We start from the raw sequence: 14,530 nt of genomic DNA, 5'->3' as shown, positions 1-14,530 counted from the left end.
TTAGAATAGCTAATATTATCTAACAAGGCATAAATAATTAGAAATACGTGTCTGATCTCAAATTACGGACTATCAATTGTCTGATAACTGTAAAAATTAAGTTTTATTTATTTATTTTAACTTGCAGCGGCCACAATAGTGGCGGACTTTGGCCACTTGCATGGGCCTTCCACGTTGGAGGAATCCATCGTAAAACAGGCATTTCACATTTGGAGGTTTTTTTTTTTTTTTTTTTTTAATGGATCCCATTTGGAGTAGTTGGATTGAACTAGAGTTGTGCATTGGGTGATATTTACTTCTTGGTTGAGTATTCTCACATTTCAAGTTTTAAAGTTTGGCAAAAGAGGACTTTTGTAGTTTTTGCTGGGTATTTGTGAGAGAGGTAATTGGAGTTATTGGTCCGGTGTGGTTGGGGCTGTACTGTCCACATGATGAAATGGGGGAGTAACGGTTTTGATCATCCAATGACGAATTCAGAAGAGGTAGTGTATAGAAGCAGCCGGGAGCTGAATAAGAGCATTTTGCAGACTGTTAGTGTTGCCAGTTCAGTAACGGTAGAGTATGTGTCTTCAGATGAACAATTTGAAGCAGGTCCTCTTCAAGAAACACAAAAGCAGGAGATAAATTCAGAAAAAAAGAGAGCAGTTGATCTTCAGGAAACACAAAAACAAGAGACAAATCCAGGGCAGCATCCATCAGCTCAAGAGATTTTTGAATCAAAAGAGTTGAATGCTACCTCTTTCCCTCGACGAGGTCTTTTACTTGACAACTCAAATTTCTTTTTTTATTTTTTTAAATATTTTCTATTTTTATTTTTGCTTTAACTGAACTTGGTTATAAAGCAAATGTTTATGGTTGAAATTGAAATTGATAGTCCAGTAAAACTGTGGAGTATTACAAAGAACAATAGGAGCATTGTGAGCTACCTATGCAAGCAGTTTTCCTGTATATCCCTTATGTTTTCTATTTTTCTCATTTCTCAGAAATTAACATGTTCTTTGCGTTCTTTCTTTTCCTGGAGAATCTGTTCTTTGTGTGTGTGCAGCGGAAATCTAATATTTTAGTTACTGTTATATCATCTTCATTATATAAATCCCCCAAAATCATTTGTGGTACACTATATTTTGTTTTCTTTTATCATCTGCTGTAATAACTAACATGCACGCAAACACATTCTAGCTTGTCTTATTGAGTTGATACTAAACCTTCATGAATGTTTAGAGAGTTTAAGTTTGTTTATTTCCTGAACTTAACAATGCTTAATCCTATTTCACTTATTTTTCTTTTAAATAGTTATTGCACAGAATTTTTCTACTGCTCATCTTTTCTAAATCACAAATTATAGCTTGGGGGCTAAATTTCTGTCACGAACATTTAAACTTTCATGTAAGAGAGTTTTTTTCGTGTGTTCTCTGACATACAAGCATCTGATCTTGAAGGCTTGGATCACTGCACGACTGCCTCTGTTGGCACTCATAGATATCCCCTAATTGATGACCATGATAATATTACATTCTATAGATCCATGACTGAGAAGAGGACTACAAGGCATGAGCTAAAATTGGATAAACTATCTGAATGTGAAAAGGTAATTTTGCAGTTTCTTAGCTTGTGCCTGATCATATATTTTCCTTTGCATTCATACACAGTATGTAGGACAGTATGAGATGCTTTCTATGCTTTAGATTTTTGGGTAGCTCATATGGATACAATTTTGCCACTGCATGTTGCATTTCATACTGTCATATGCTCTGTCATGATTTTATTTTCTATAGAATGACATGTTCCTTTTATTATTGCATTGCTTATCAGTTTAAGGCCTGTCATGGAAACAAAAATAAGGGCATAATAAATTTTTCCTTGTATTATTACTTTACAAACCAAAAGCTAATACAACTTGTGCTACCTGTTTTTCTTTTTTAACTAAATTATGGATTATGAAAATTTTACTTCCTCTTTTGGCATGCAGTACTAGGTTGTAGCAATTTGATGAGCCATTCAATCTATGAGAGGCTTGGTTGAGGAAATCATAGCACAAGTTTATCCTATTTAACTTGCCCAAAGCTTCTGTCTTTGTGATTTGGGGTTCTGTCTTCTTCTTCTTCCTACTAATCACAATTCTTTCTTGTAATGGTCTTCAGAAAAAACTTATTATTGAGCTAGTCAAGATCCAAAATGATGGAACAGTGGAAGTTGATCGTGACAAAACTGCTCCTGTTGCTTCTGAATTTTTAGAGCTTCACTCATCAGTTGAAGGGGGGGCATCTTTCTATCTTGATGATAGTGTTCCTGAATCTTCCAATAAATTAATTCCAAGGTTGAAAATTGCAATTCTTGTGGTTGGGACAAGAGGAGATGTGCAGCCATTTCTAGCTATGGCTAAGAGACTTCAGGCATGTTAATAATAATTTGTTAATTAAGCTGGTCCAAATCCAAAGTTATTGCTGTTGTTTCTGTCCTCCTGTTACAATCTCCACATTTATGTGTTCCATGTATTCATTGTTCTAATATTGCTTTTCTTCTTGTTTAAAAGATATAGGTGGTTGTGATATATTCTTTTATAATTTTATCATTGTTGTTTATGTGGATTTTTCCTTCTTATAATTTTTCCGGCATTATTTCTTTATTCTGGGTGCCAGAAGTGTCTGATGTTCAGACCATGTATCCCAGTCTGCTATGGTACGGTTAAATGAACCATGGTAATAGTTTGAAGCATGTTTAATGATCCAATGTTTCGTTGCAGGAATTTGGTCATCATGTTAGGCTGGCAACTCATGCTAACTTCAGAAGTTTTGTAAGGTCAGCTGGTGTAGAATTTTATCCCTTAGGTGGTGATCCTCGGGTTTTGGCAGGATGTAAGAGGTCCCTAATCTATGAATCTGCTTCATATCAATTGCAATTCAATTTCTTTTGGAGGTCGCCCTGTTTGGGACCCTCACATTTCTTTTCTACACTAAGTTATGTTATATAATTAGCATGCGTATTTCAATTTATTATCACATTTTAAAGCATTAATAGCTTTTCCACACCCATAAATTATGATCCCTTCTCTTGGAACTCAAATTGCCCACAGATATCTTTTAACATGCCCAAATATGTCCTATATGATCAAGATTCTTTGTTTTCTTCTTCCTTCCCGACTTGCTTTTTATTAAAAAAAAAAAATGTTTGTAATACATTACTAAGTGTGAGTGACTTTATATTTTAGATCTGTCCAGAAATAAAGGTCTCATCCCATCTGCACCAGGAGAAATCGCCTTACTAAGGAAGCAGCTGAAAGCCATTATTGAGTCTCTTCTTCCCGCATGCACGGAGGCAGATATGGAAACTGGTGTGCTTTTTAGAGCCCAAGCAATTATTGCAAACCCACCGGCTTATGGTGAGTTGATAGGAACTGAAGATGCTCACCATCTTCCTGTAAAATCATGTCTGGTTCATTTTGTTTTTCCCCTTCAAAGAATGCTTGACGGTTGTTGCTTCAGCTTGTGGAGAAGTCCTCTTACTGTTTATTATATCTTAAGAATTGGTTCTGGATGGCCTGTTGTAGATATAACTTTTGTAATCATAGAAATTATGGGTGAGTTGTAGAAATGGTAACATCTTACTCTAGTTGTGCTTTGTATCGCAGGACATGTACACGTTGCTGAAGCTCTTGGTGTACCAATTCACATTTTCTTCACAATGCCCTGGACGTGAGTAATAATTAAAAATTGCCATGCATTTGGAACTGAAAAATAAATTATTAGTTTGAATTTCTGATATTTTAAATTAAAATATTTGTTATTCACTCTGACTGATGCTATAGCATTCTTAAAAATAAAAAAAGACAGAAGAGAGCCATTTTAAATGTTAATTAAAGTATGTAGCATATGGTTTCCATTGTTTTAGCAGAAATGCATCTCTTCATTGCTTGAGTTTTATGCTTTTTATGCATGCTTTCCTTAGCAAATTTTCTATCATTATTAACCATGTGGTGTTCTAACTTCTGAGATGAGGAGCATTACTTGGGTATAAAACAGCCTGCAAATCAATGAAATTGCAGCATATATATATATATATATATACACTTTTACAAAAGCTTACTTGAACTAATGCTTTCTTACTTCCTTTTTCGAAGGCAGGCCAACATATGAATTTCCTCACCCTTTAGCACGTATTCCTCAAAGTGCTGGTTATTGGGTATGTTTTTACTTAGCATGTTGCATAATTCTATAATTTTCTTGTACACCAGCAAGCCATTGGGCTAATTCACCTCTACCTGTTTCCATCTGTTCTTGTTTGATCCAGCTTTCATACATAGTTGTGGATTTACTCATATGGTGGGGAATAAGAGGATATATAAATGACTTTAGGAAAGGAAAGTTGAAGCTTCCCCCAATTGCATACTTCAATATGTACCATGGATCATTATCTGATTTACCAACAGGTTATTTGTGGAGTCCTCATCTTGTGTCAAAGCCAAGAGGTAGGGATGTTTAGTCCCTTTTTCCTCCTGCTATGCTTGTAGAATACTTATGTTGTTTCGTTCCATTCAGGCATATTATGTAGTTATATAGTTAGTTGTCTTCTGGTGATCCGATGCATCTTAACCACCTCCAGCTCAGTTCTATGTTTTTTTTCTTCTTATTTATACCTTTAATTAGTACCACGTTCTTTTGGGGTAATGGGATATATTTTTCATTTCCAGTCCAAGAGGAGAGCACAAGATTTGAATTTAGGATGAGATCTCTACGAAGACACCCACTTCCTCAAACCACCCGAGCTAAGTCCGGGTGACTGGGGCACTAGTTAGGACATCACTTTATCAAAATTGTATTTCTGTAACAAAATTCAAGTGTCTAATGGAAGTCCTTTAAACATTCTTTTGGATAATATTAAAGTAGACATGCACAGGTTCTCCCTTATTAATTCAAAGGCCTCTTGATGTTTTTATTCTATCTTACCTTTTAATACTGGAAGGAAGAGCTCTCGCTGATCATGGTTAAAAGGCATTAGATGGTAACACGTATTTAGCGGCGAAGATTCAGGTGAAAATAGCCTCAAGTTTTTGCAGCTTAGAAGGATAACATCTATCTAAAATAAAGATGGTCTTTGTAGCTGAACAAAAACTGTTTATATGTGATGACAATAGTTCAGGGTTGTGCCTCCTTTAAACTCATTTGATATTTAGTTGACCAGACAATCATCTGGTGGACTTGGTGGACTGGGTTAAGGTTGAAATTTAACTGTCTATGCCCAAGCCTGGTTTGAAAATCTATGCCAAGTGTTTTGATTAAGCCAGCCCATATGATTTATATGAAAATATATTCTTCTATTTTATGGGCAGGCTAGGCCTATTACAAAACAAATCCGAACCAGAGTAATTGACTGAGCCTTGGTGTTGGTGGTGTGGGACATGGGGAATATTAAAGTAGCTGAACAGCTTGGCTAATTCATTTTTCTCGCTTAAAAGTAGTCAAAAACTATGGTTATTCTAAATTACTGTTCTAGGCTCAGTAGTTTTGTTTGCGGAGCTGTATGTGGACAGTTTAATCAGCTTCATCATTATTGGGTGCTTCACATTTCCCTTTGAAGAGAGCGAGAGAGATCTATCTAGCCATTTGTTTTCTCCAGATCAGTTTTGATGATGATTATTCTCACATGCTCATGCTATTTGCTATTCTTTTTGGCAGTTCTGATTCTTTTTGTCTCTTTTCGATTCGCTAAGGTTCTATCTTCTTACAGTTTTTGTAATTTTTTTTGGCTCGCCCAAATGCCTCTTTTTTTTCTTTTTCTTTTTTTTTTATCAATGAATAAACTTCATAAACTATCTGCAGATTGGGGTCCTTTAGTTGATGTTGTCGGTTATTGTTTCTTAAACCTTGGGTCAAAATATGAGCCTAAAGAAGAATTCAAAGAATGGATTCAGAAAGGAACAAAACCCATATATATTGGGTTTGGAAGCACGGTATGTTGATTTTTCAAGAACGGTTGTAGTTATCTCATACGTGTTATCATTTTTTCTTTTTAGTCTCTTATGTCTCATGATGTGCCTCAACCTTCTGTCATTTTCTATTTTCTACAGATTTTTGTAGTTTTCCTTTTAATACATAATTTCTGTGTCATTGACTGTTAATTCTCCACTGCATTTGTTGGATTACAGCAGTCTGGAGGGAGGGGTTTGACATGTCTGGGAGCCTGATTAATTAAGTTTAATTTGCCTTGTTTCTCTGTTTACAGTGAAAATCTATTGCTCATATTTTTCCACAATTTGCATGTGGCCACAAATTCACTTCTAATGCGGTGTGTATCTATGAGAATGCTATTGCTATTAGGCTAGTCTACTATATGTTTGAAGTCATTTGGGAATGAGCTGATAATTCCTTTTTTATTCTAACTTAGTCATTTAGCTAAATTCCTTATGAAAATTCTTCTCAATTTATGTGCATGCTTGAACTAATAAACTTTACTGGTTTTCTTTTTGTTTTTTTTAATTTATATAAAAAAGAAAAGAAAAATTTAAGCAAATCTGTCATCTTTGCCACTATGGTGTACTGTTTTCTATTGTTTCATTTGATTATCTTCCTCTCTTTGCATGGATCCTCCAGTTAACTGCGTAACTGAATTGGTAGATGGTGATTCTTCTTGCCATTTGTGCTTGTAATACAACTCAATTTTTTGCATGTCTATCTGTCCTTTTGTCAACTCCTCATTCTACGTAGATAAAATTTGTTTTTTACTCATGAATATTTGGGGAGGATCTAAGTGAAAACATTACTTTTTATTTGTTAAGCCTCTTGAAGATCCCAAGAAAACTACAGACATAATAATGGAAGCATTGAAGGATACTGGGCAAAGGGGAATAATTTACCGTGGTTGGGGAGATCTAGGGAATCGTGAGTATATATCTTCCATCTTTATTTTGCACTTTCTAGGCCTATGGGCGTTTTACAAATTTGATCACTTGGACAAATATGCATATCCTTAATGTAAGTAGCTGGTTTAGTTTTACTTATATCAGTAAATACATATGTGCTTTTGTTGTGGCACAGGGGCATGCTATGCTGCTACTTACCTGTAGAGATATTCCTTTTCTTCCTCATTATTTTTCTTGATTTTATGAGTAATTTTTGTTTAGAAATGTACTTAAAAGAAACACCCACAAGATTGCTTTAAAGAAGGCAATGAGAGACTTTGTTATAGGATAAGGTTCCTCCAGAAGGAGATGAATGAAGCAATAAATGATGAATAGGGAAGCAAATTCTAGTGACAAACCTCAAGGTTGCATTTGGTTTGGTGGATTGGACAGGACTCTTGTCCTGTGTTTACTGCACTTATTGGTCAAAGATGTTTTTTCCGCTGTTCAGTTCTCTCTTTGTTTTCTTTTCCCTTGTCAGACATCCAGTTCCAGTCCTTGGCTGAGAGTGTTTAACATTCCTCCTTACCCCTACCACCACCACCTTCTAAATAAATAAAAGAAGCTTCTCCAGCATTTATCATGCTATTGTTAAATTTGATTTCTGTGGATTGGTAATTGAAGACTGTCTATAGCACTTGGAATGTCACTGCATTTTTCATGGTTGCTAATAGAAATGCACTTTTACAAAACTTGCTTGATAAAAGATTGTAGAATTCCTATCATACTCTTGATAATTTGGTTATCCAGCTTTGTAATTTTGAATTCCCTATCCACTATATGACTTGTATTGTAAAATTGAAACTGTTGGTGTTTGTTGTGTGAATGCTAATAATAACATATGGATTCTTTCTTGTTCAATTGTTTTGCATTTTGCAGTTACCGAAGTTCCTGATACTGTCTTCCTTTTGGAGGATTGCCCCCATGATTGGTTGTTTCCTCAATGTGCTGCTTTGGTGAGGGTTTTTCTTTTTTTTTTTTTTTTATGCTTTTAACTGTGGATAACTGATAAAGTTTGTTGCCGTTAAAATAACTTTGTGCAGTTACCAGCATGTCCTTCTGTTTTTGTTCCTATCTGTCCTCTACCCCACCACCTCCAGTTGCAATCATTTTATCTTCCCAGATCCTAAGAACTGTATAATTGCTGGATAATTTTCAGTTATCATCTATGAAACTATGATATTACCTGTTCTTAATGATGTAGTAGAACAATAGAAATGGCTTACTACTATTGCATGCTAATAGTAGAATGATATGTGGTTGATCATGATTACGATAAATGTGCAGGTTCATCATGGTGGTGCTGGAACCACAGCTGCAGGACTAAAACTGGGGGTAATTCTCTTTCTAATTATTTCACTATAATGTTTTTGACTGCATAATTGATCAAATGATTTCACCATATCCATATGATTAATGCAATTTTGTTACGTTAGGGTGGTAATTTGAGGATATACGAGCTGTAATTGTCTGCTTAAAATTTTTTTTCCCTTTCTTGTCAATCATTCCCCTTCTGTGTTTGGATTGACGCCCCCCTGGTGTTCCTTAGTAAAATATTTTCTTTTCTCTTGGCTTTTCCAAACAAAAAAAAAAAGAGCGAAAAAAGAAAAAAAAAATTGTACTTGGGATTCTGAAGAAATTTATATGTTAGACATTATTTAATATGAAATGGCATTAAGAGATATGATTGGTAACCTATTTTAAAATATGTAATTTAATTTTTACCGTAATAAATTGTTTTTAGTTGTTGCTTGTCTATTGTGAAACTTGTTAATTGCAGTGCCCAACAACCATAGTGCCATCCTGTGGAGATCAGTTTTTCTGGGGTGATAAAGTACATAAACAAGGGCTGGGACCCTCACCAATACCAATAGCTCAGCTCAGTGTTGAGAACCTTTCAAATGCAATAAGGTTCATGCTCCGGCCAGAGGTAATTCTGATTTGTATATTGCTCCCATTTTATGGAAGAGCTGATTCCATAGGATGGCAATGCAATAGATTACTAGCCTGTATCACTACAGCAATATCAATTGGTGTTCACAGTTTTAAATTTTATTAGATATTATTTGTTCTCGGGTGTGGTCCTTATAAATTGATTATTCGGTTAATCTTTGAAGATTAGACTTGATTAATAATCCTGCAAAAATGTGATACTTCTTCCATGGTGCATATCTAGCTTCTGATACCTGCCTTTTCAATGAAATGTAGACTTCTCCACATTCTTATGTGGAGTTAACTGCAGCTGTAAACAAATACAAGGGCATTTATGATAGCACTTTTGCCAACAGGTTGGAAGAAACATACTTATTCCAGCAGCTGTGTTTCATTGTCTTGAAGTCTGAGTACCAAAAAGCCAAAGTGGGCCTAAAGGAAGCACATTTTCAAGAAAGAGTACAGAATAAAGCTTTTAATAGTTCTTGGTGAAAGATGTAGTTAGAAACTACTCTTTTTTGTTTAGACTTCTTGGAAACTAGCTAAAACATAGACAATAGCTTCTTTGTATCTTCTAAAACAGTAGGCATTTCCTAACTTCATAAAAAATTATTGCCAAACATGTTTTCAAGCTTCTAAAACGGTAGGCATTTCCTAACTTCATAAAAAATTATTGCCAAACATGTTTTCAAGAACAGAAATAACAAGAGTTTCTAATTTTACATCCTTGGTAGCCCTAGACACTGCAATTGATTGCAATTTATAATTTTCTTTATTTGATTATACCCATTAACGCTGTTCACATGCTGATCATCCTGTTTGCCATCCCCACATCTGCAGTTGTTGCTGCCATGAAATGATTCACTGTTCCTTCAATTTTATAATAATCCCCTTGTCAGTTGCTAATGGTACTTCCAAATTTCTCAGGTGAAATCTCGGGCAATGGAATTAGCGAAGTTGATAGAGAATGAAGATGGTGTTGCAGCTGCAGTTGATGCATTTCACCGGCATTTACCTTCTGAACTACCCAAGCCTACTGCTTCTTTGGATGTAGACGAACGTCCAGACCCTCTACAGTGGTTCTCTATTCAACTTCAAAATTGGTGTTGCCTTCCTTTGCTGTTTCTTTTAGGGTTCTGTAGATATGTTTCCCTTTTTTTTAATTTTTAAATCACAGATTAATTTTATCATTTTGTTTTATTGATTCATTCATTCCCTTTGGAGCATAAGCATAGCCCTCAAATTGTCAAGTGGTCATATCCCTGGAAAAAAAAAAAAAAAATTGCCCTGTCAGTATACTCAGGGCGTGTATGTGCTTATGTAAAGGAAGAAAGAGGGTTTGCCTTGATGCGCATTTCAGTCCTTATCAGGCTTGAAGGGCTTATCATGGTCATAGACCCATAAACTTCGAATTCCGTCTCTGTAACTGTAACGATCCTGTAGAGGCTTGTTGCAGGGATATGCGGTTTCGGTTTAGTTCGAGGTCTGTCTAAGAATAAATTGAACTGAAATTTCAGTAGTGTTTTGGTTCAGTACGGTCTTTGATTCTTCAGTTCTAGTTTGGCTTAGTATAATTTCGATTTAATTCTCAGTTCTCAAAATAATTTTATGTAATTATTTCTTTAAAAAAATTATGTTTAAATTAATATTTAATTTTTGAATTGAGTTATTAATACAGAATATATCATATAATATATCTTTTAACTACTTCTTAATTGTGTAATTATTAACTATAAAGTGTATATATAATTTAAGATTAAGTATATTATATAATATCATAGTATAATAAATATTTTAACTATTTATTAATTATGTAATATTTAATTATAAAATATAAATATAATTATAAATTAACATATATATAATATAAAAGTACATTTATAATTACGAATTATAAAGTAATTTAATGTGTTTTATTATTAAAATTATTAAAAAAATATAGAGAAATAAAATATAATATTATGATGTATTTAGTTCATAATTAGATATACATATATAAATATATATAATTCAACTCAACAAAGTTTTTATCCCAAAAATTTGAGGTCGACTATATAGATTCGCTTTCTTCACTCTAAACGATTTTGGGTTAAATCTTCAGAAATGTATAATGCTTATAGGTCATGTTGTACTACTCTCCTTCAAGTCAATTTAGGTCTACCCCTTTTTTTCTTTCTATCCTCTAACCTAATGTGCTCTACTTGTTTAATTGGAGCCTCCGTATGTCTACGCTTTACATGACCAAACCACCTCAATCTCCCTTTTCTCAACTTATCCTCAATTGGCACCACTCCTACATTTTCTCTAGTACTCTCATTACAGACTTTATCTAGTCTAGTATGGCCACTCATCCACCTTAACATTCTCATCTCTGCAACTCTTATCTTAGACGCATACGACTCCTTTAGTGCCCAACACTCACTACCATATAACATAGTAGGTCGTATGGCTGTATGGTAAAATTTTCCTTTCAATTTATTGGGAATCTTGCGATCACATAAAACTCCCGTGGCACGTCTTCACTTCAACCATTCGGCTTTAATCCTATGACTATCATACTCTTCACATCCCCCATCTATTTGAAGGACTGAACCGAGATATTTAAAGTGATTACTTTGGAATAGTACCACTCCATCCAAACTAACTCCTTCCCTATTACCAGTTTGGCCTTCACTGAACTTACAATGCATATATTCTGTCTTCGTTCTACTTAACTTAAAGCCCTTTGACTCTAGAGTATTTCTCCAAAGTTCTAGTTTTCTATTGACTCATTCTCGCGTCTCATCTATCAGAACAATATCATCCGTAAACATCATGCACCAAGGAGTACTCTCTTGTATATATTTCATCAATTCATCTAAAACTAATGTAAAAAGGTAAGGGCTTATAGCTGATCCTTGGTGTAATCCAATTGAGATCGGAAAATCTCTTGTGTTCCCTCCCACTGTGTGCACAATAGTAGTTGCTCCTTCATACATATCTTTTAACACTTGTATGTACCTAATAGATACCATCTTTTGTTCTAACACACTCCATAATACATCTCTTGGAACACTATCATAAGCTTTCTCCAAATCAATAAAAACCATGTGTAGATCTTTCTTCACATCTCTATATTTCTCCATCATGCTTCTAATGAGAAAGATCGCCGTTAATGCACATAACTTAAGCGTTGTTAATGCGTTATTTTTGATTTAAAATTCAAGTGGGTATATACATAACTTATATATTAATACAACCAAGACCCATTATAAGAAAATATTCTTTAAATGTCTTAGGTTGTGAACCCTTGATTAACGGATCTGCTACCATGAGACCAATACTATTATGCTCAATAGACACTCTTCATTTCTGAACTGTCTTCATAATGACAAAATATTTTAATTTCATATGATTGGCACATTTGACATATTTTTCACTTATGGAGAAAATACTATTACGGAATTATCATAATGAATTCTCAGCGGCTTGCTAATGGTGTTGACTATCTCAAGTCCTGAGCTAAAATTCCGCATCCATAATGTATGAATTATAACTTGAAAACATGTCATAAATTTTGCTTTTATAATGGATGAAGTAATGACAAATTATTTTTTGGCATTTTTTCATAATACTGTTCCTTCAGCTAATAGGAACAAGTAACCAAAATAAACTTTATTGTCAACACATCCAGCTAAATCTGAATTTGAACATTCAGTCACTTCTAAATGATTAGATATCATATAAGTGAGTATGAAATCTTTAGCTGGATATAGTTGATGGATCAATAATTTAATAAATTATTAAAAATTAATTAAATATATAAAAATTAGTCAAATATAGCACGATTGTAAGTGTTTTTATGACATCCCTAATTTTCAAATAATTATTTTATATACATATATTTTATTCTAACCCTGGTATTGTGGCTATCCCACCATTTCAGAATCGAGTCAAAATTATAGGCTATCCCACTGTTTTCAGACGTTCTGGATGTGTTCCAGTTGTCAGAATCGGCATAGGTAAACCCGAACCTTACTTTTTCTTAATTATCTAATACTTAATTTCGATTAAAAATCTATAAAATATTTGTGGTAGGTTAGAAAAAATATAATTCCTTTTGCGTTAGCTCTATAATATTGCTAAGAACTGCAGGGCAAAATTTTAGAATTTTTAGAGCTTAATTGGGTAGTTTTTGCAAAAGGGGTAATTGTAGGGACTAGATTGTAATTTTTTAAATTGTGATTGTTGACTATTTTGGTGGGCCCAGGAGGGGCTATGTGATGTGATTGAGTTGTTGATGTATGATTTGTGGATATAGAAGTGCATTTTGAGCCCTTTTGCAGGTTGGGTAGGTCCTAGATATAGCAGAAATTCTGTCAGATTTTCGGCACGACTTAGGACATCTTTGGTCTTTTTCTTAACTTGTATTGAGTTAAATGTACTAAATAATTGTAATAAAAATTATCAAGTGAGCCGAGACAACCTTCCTCTTCTGCCCAGCCGCCACAGTGACTTCGGTTGAGTCTGTGAGTAAAATATTAATTTTAATTATAATTTCGATATTATTATATGTTCCAGCATGCCCATGCATCACTTATATGTATGTATCTATGTAGTTAAATACTAGGCACGTTTTATATTGCATTTATAAATGTTGAAGTGCCATGGATGTTGTTTGTGGTAATTTGGAGCAATATGTGTGCGTTGGCGTGTGTGTGGTATAGTGTTGGATATGGACAGGACAGGTATACACGGCTTGAGATCTTCGCTGGGACCCTGTCCTTCGGGGTAGACACGACTTGAGTTCTTCGTTGGAACCCCGTATTGGTTTATTAAGCGAAAGTCTGCCTAAGTTCTTCGCTGGCAGAAGTTGGATTAAGAGGGCTGTATAGGGGATCAGCTCCCATATATTTATGGTTTGACATTACCGAGTGTGTGAGTACTCCAAATTACCTTTTTGCTGTTATGATGTGAGAATATTGACGATGTTCCATTTCACTTTACAGGGTGCTTTAGTTTTAGATAGCTATAAAGATTATGGTTAAAATTGATATTTTACTCTCTGAGTCGAACGCTCACTCCTGTTCACCTATTTTTTCAGACTACAGAAGGAGACCTTTTTCAGAATAACCTATTCCTTTCCTCGTAGGTTATGGAGAAAATTACTTAACGGTATTATTATTGTCTAAATTTGTAATTTAGAACTCTGCATGTACTAGTAGTAGCATTAATCCTATTAGGGACTGCATGAATTTAAGTTTTTGTATTAACAAATGAAAAATTTTTTAGGACTTTTAAATAGTTTGTAAATGGTGTAACAAGGTTGAGCTGGGCTCCCCTAATTTTAGTTTTTGATAATTACTGGGTTAAATTGGCCCGAAATAAAATTATAACAATTTAATTTAAATTATTTTATATGCATATTGGGCTTGGTCATGGATTTGAGAACAGTAAGGCTTACTACGGGCCTCGGGGGCTTTATGCCGGCCCAGGTTCTAGTGCCGGTCTGGCCCATAGGTTGGGTCATGACAAAGTTGGTATCAGAGCTTAGACTCTAGATTCATGGGAAATAATATACTTGGGAGTGTAAAAGGAGTCTTGTTAGTATATTACATGCAGAGTATAGGATTTTGTTTTCATTTTTTTCTGTAGTTCTTTATTTCTAGATTCTACGTTATTCATTGGGCAGTGTAAAAGTGCTTCATATTGGTGTCTTATTTT

At 34.4% G+C, this 14,530-nt stretch overlaps 1 protein-coding gene across 6 annotated transcripts; it reads left to right on the top strand.

The window, feature by feature from the left end:
- Positions 1–275: 275 nt before the first annotated feature.
- On the top strand, positions 276–10,056 carry LOC110665374 (sterol 3-beta-glucosyltransferase UGT80B1). Of its 6 annotated transcripts, none has more exons than XR_009144760.1 (15): positions 276–753; positions 1,440–1,588; positions 2,142–2,393; positions 2,744–2,855; positions 3,209–3,379; positions 3,629–3,692; positions 4,122–4,179; positions 4,288–4,465; positions 5,817–5,947; positions 6,773–6,875; positions 7,775–7,851; positions 8,183–8,230; positions 8,676–8,825; positions 9,104–9,413; positions 9,475–9,748. XR_009144760.1 is itself a non-coding variant. In XM_021825442.2 (15 exons), exons 1-15 carry the CDS (start codon positions 429–431, stop codon positions 9,756–9,758), a joined length of 1,902 nt encoding a protein of 633 aa, XP_021681134.2. In that variant the 5' UTR covers positions 277–428; the 3' UTR covers positions 9,759–9,887. The 6 variants fall into 6 exon arrangements, 5 of the variants coding, with proteins under 5 accessions (XP_021681134.2, XP_057993844.1, XP_057993843.1 ...); XM_021825442.2 differs by lacking the exon at positions 9,475–9,748 and adding an exon at positions 9,755–9,887 and having other exon boundaries at positions 277–753; positions 9,104–9,183; XM_058137861.1 differs by lacking the exon at positions 9,475–9,748 and adding an exon at positions 9,755–10,056 and having other exon boundaries at positions 278–753; positions 4,288–4,426; positions 9,104–9,286.
- The last annotated feature ends 4,474 nt before the right edge of the window (positions 10,057–14,530 follow it).

The sequence above is a fragment of the Hevea brasiliensis genome, chromosome 16, assembly GCF_030052815.1.
Source record: "Hevea brasiliensis isolate MT/VB/25A 57/8 chromosome 16, ASM3005281v1, whole genome shotgun sequence".
Taxonomy (NCBI): domain Eukaryota; kingdom Viridiplantae; phylum Streptophyta; class Magnoliopsida; order Malpighiales; family Euphorbiaceae; genus Hevea; species Hevea brasiliensis.
This window is presented reverse-complemented; position numbering and strand designations above follow the sequence as displayed.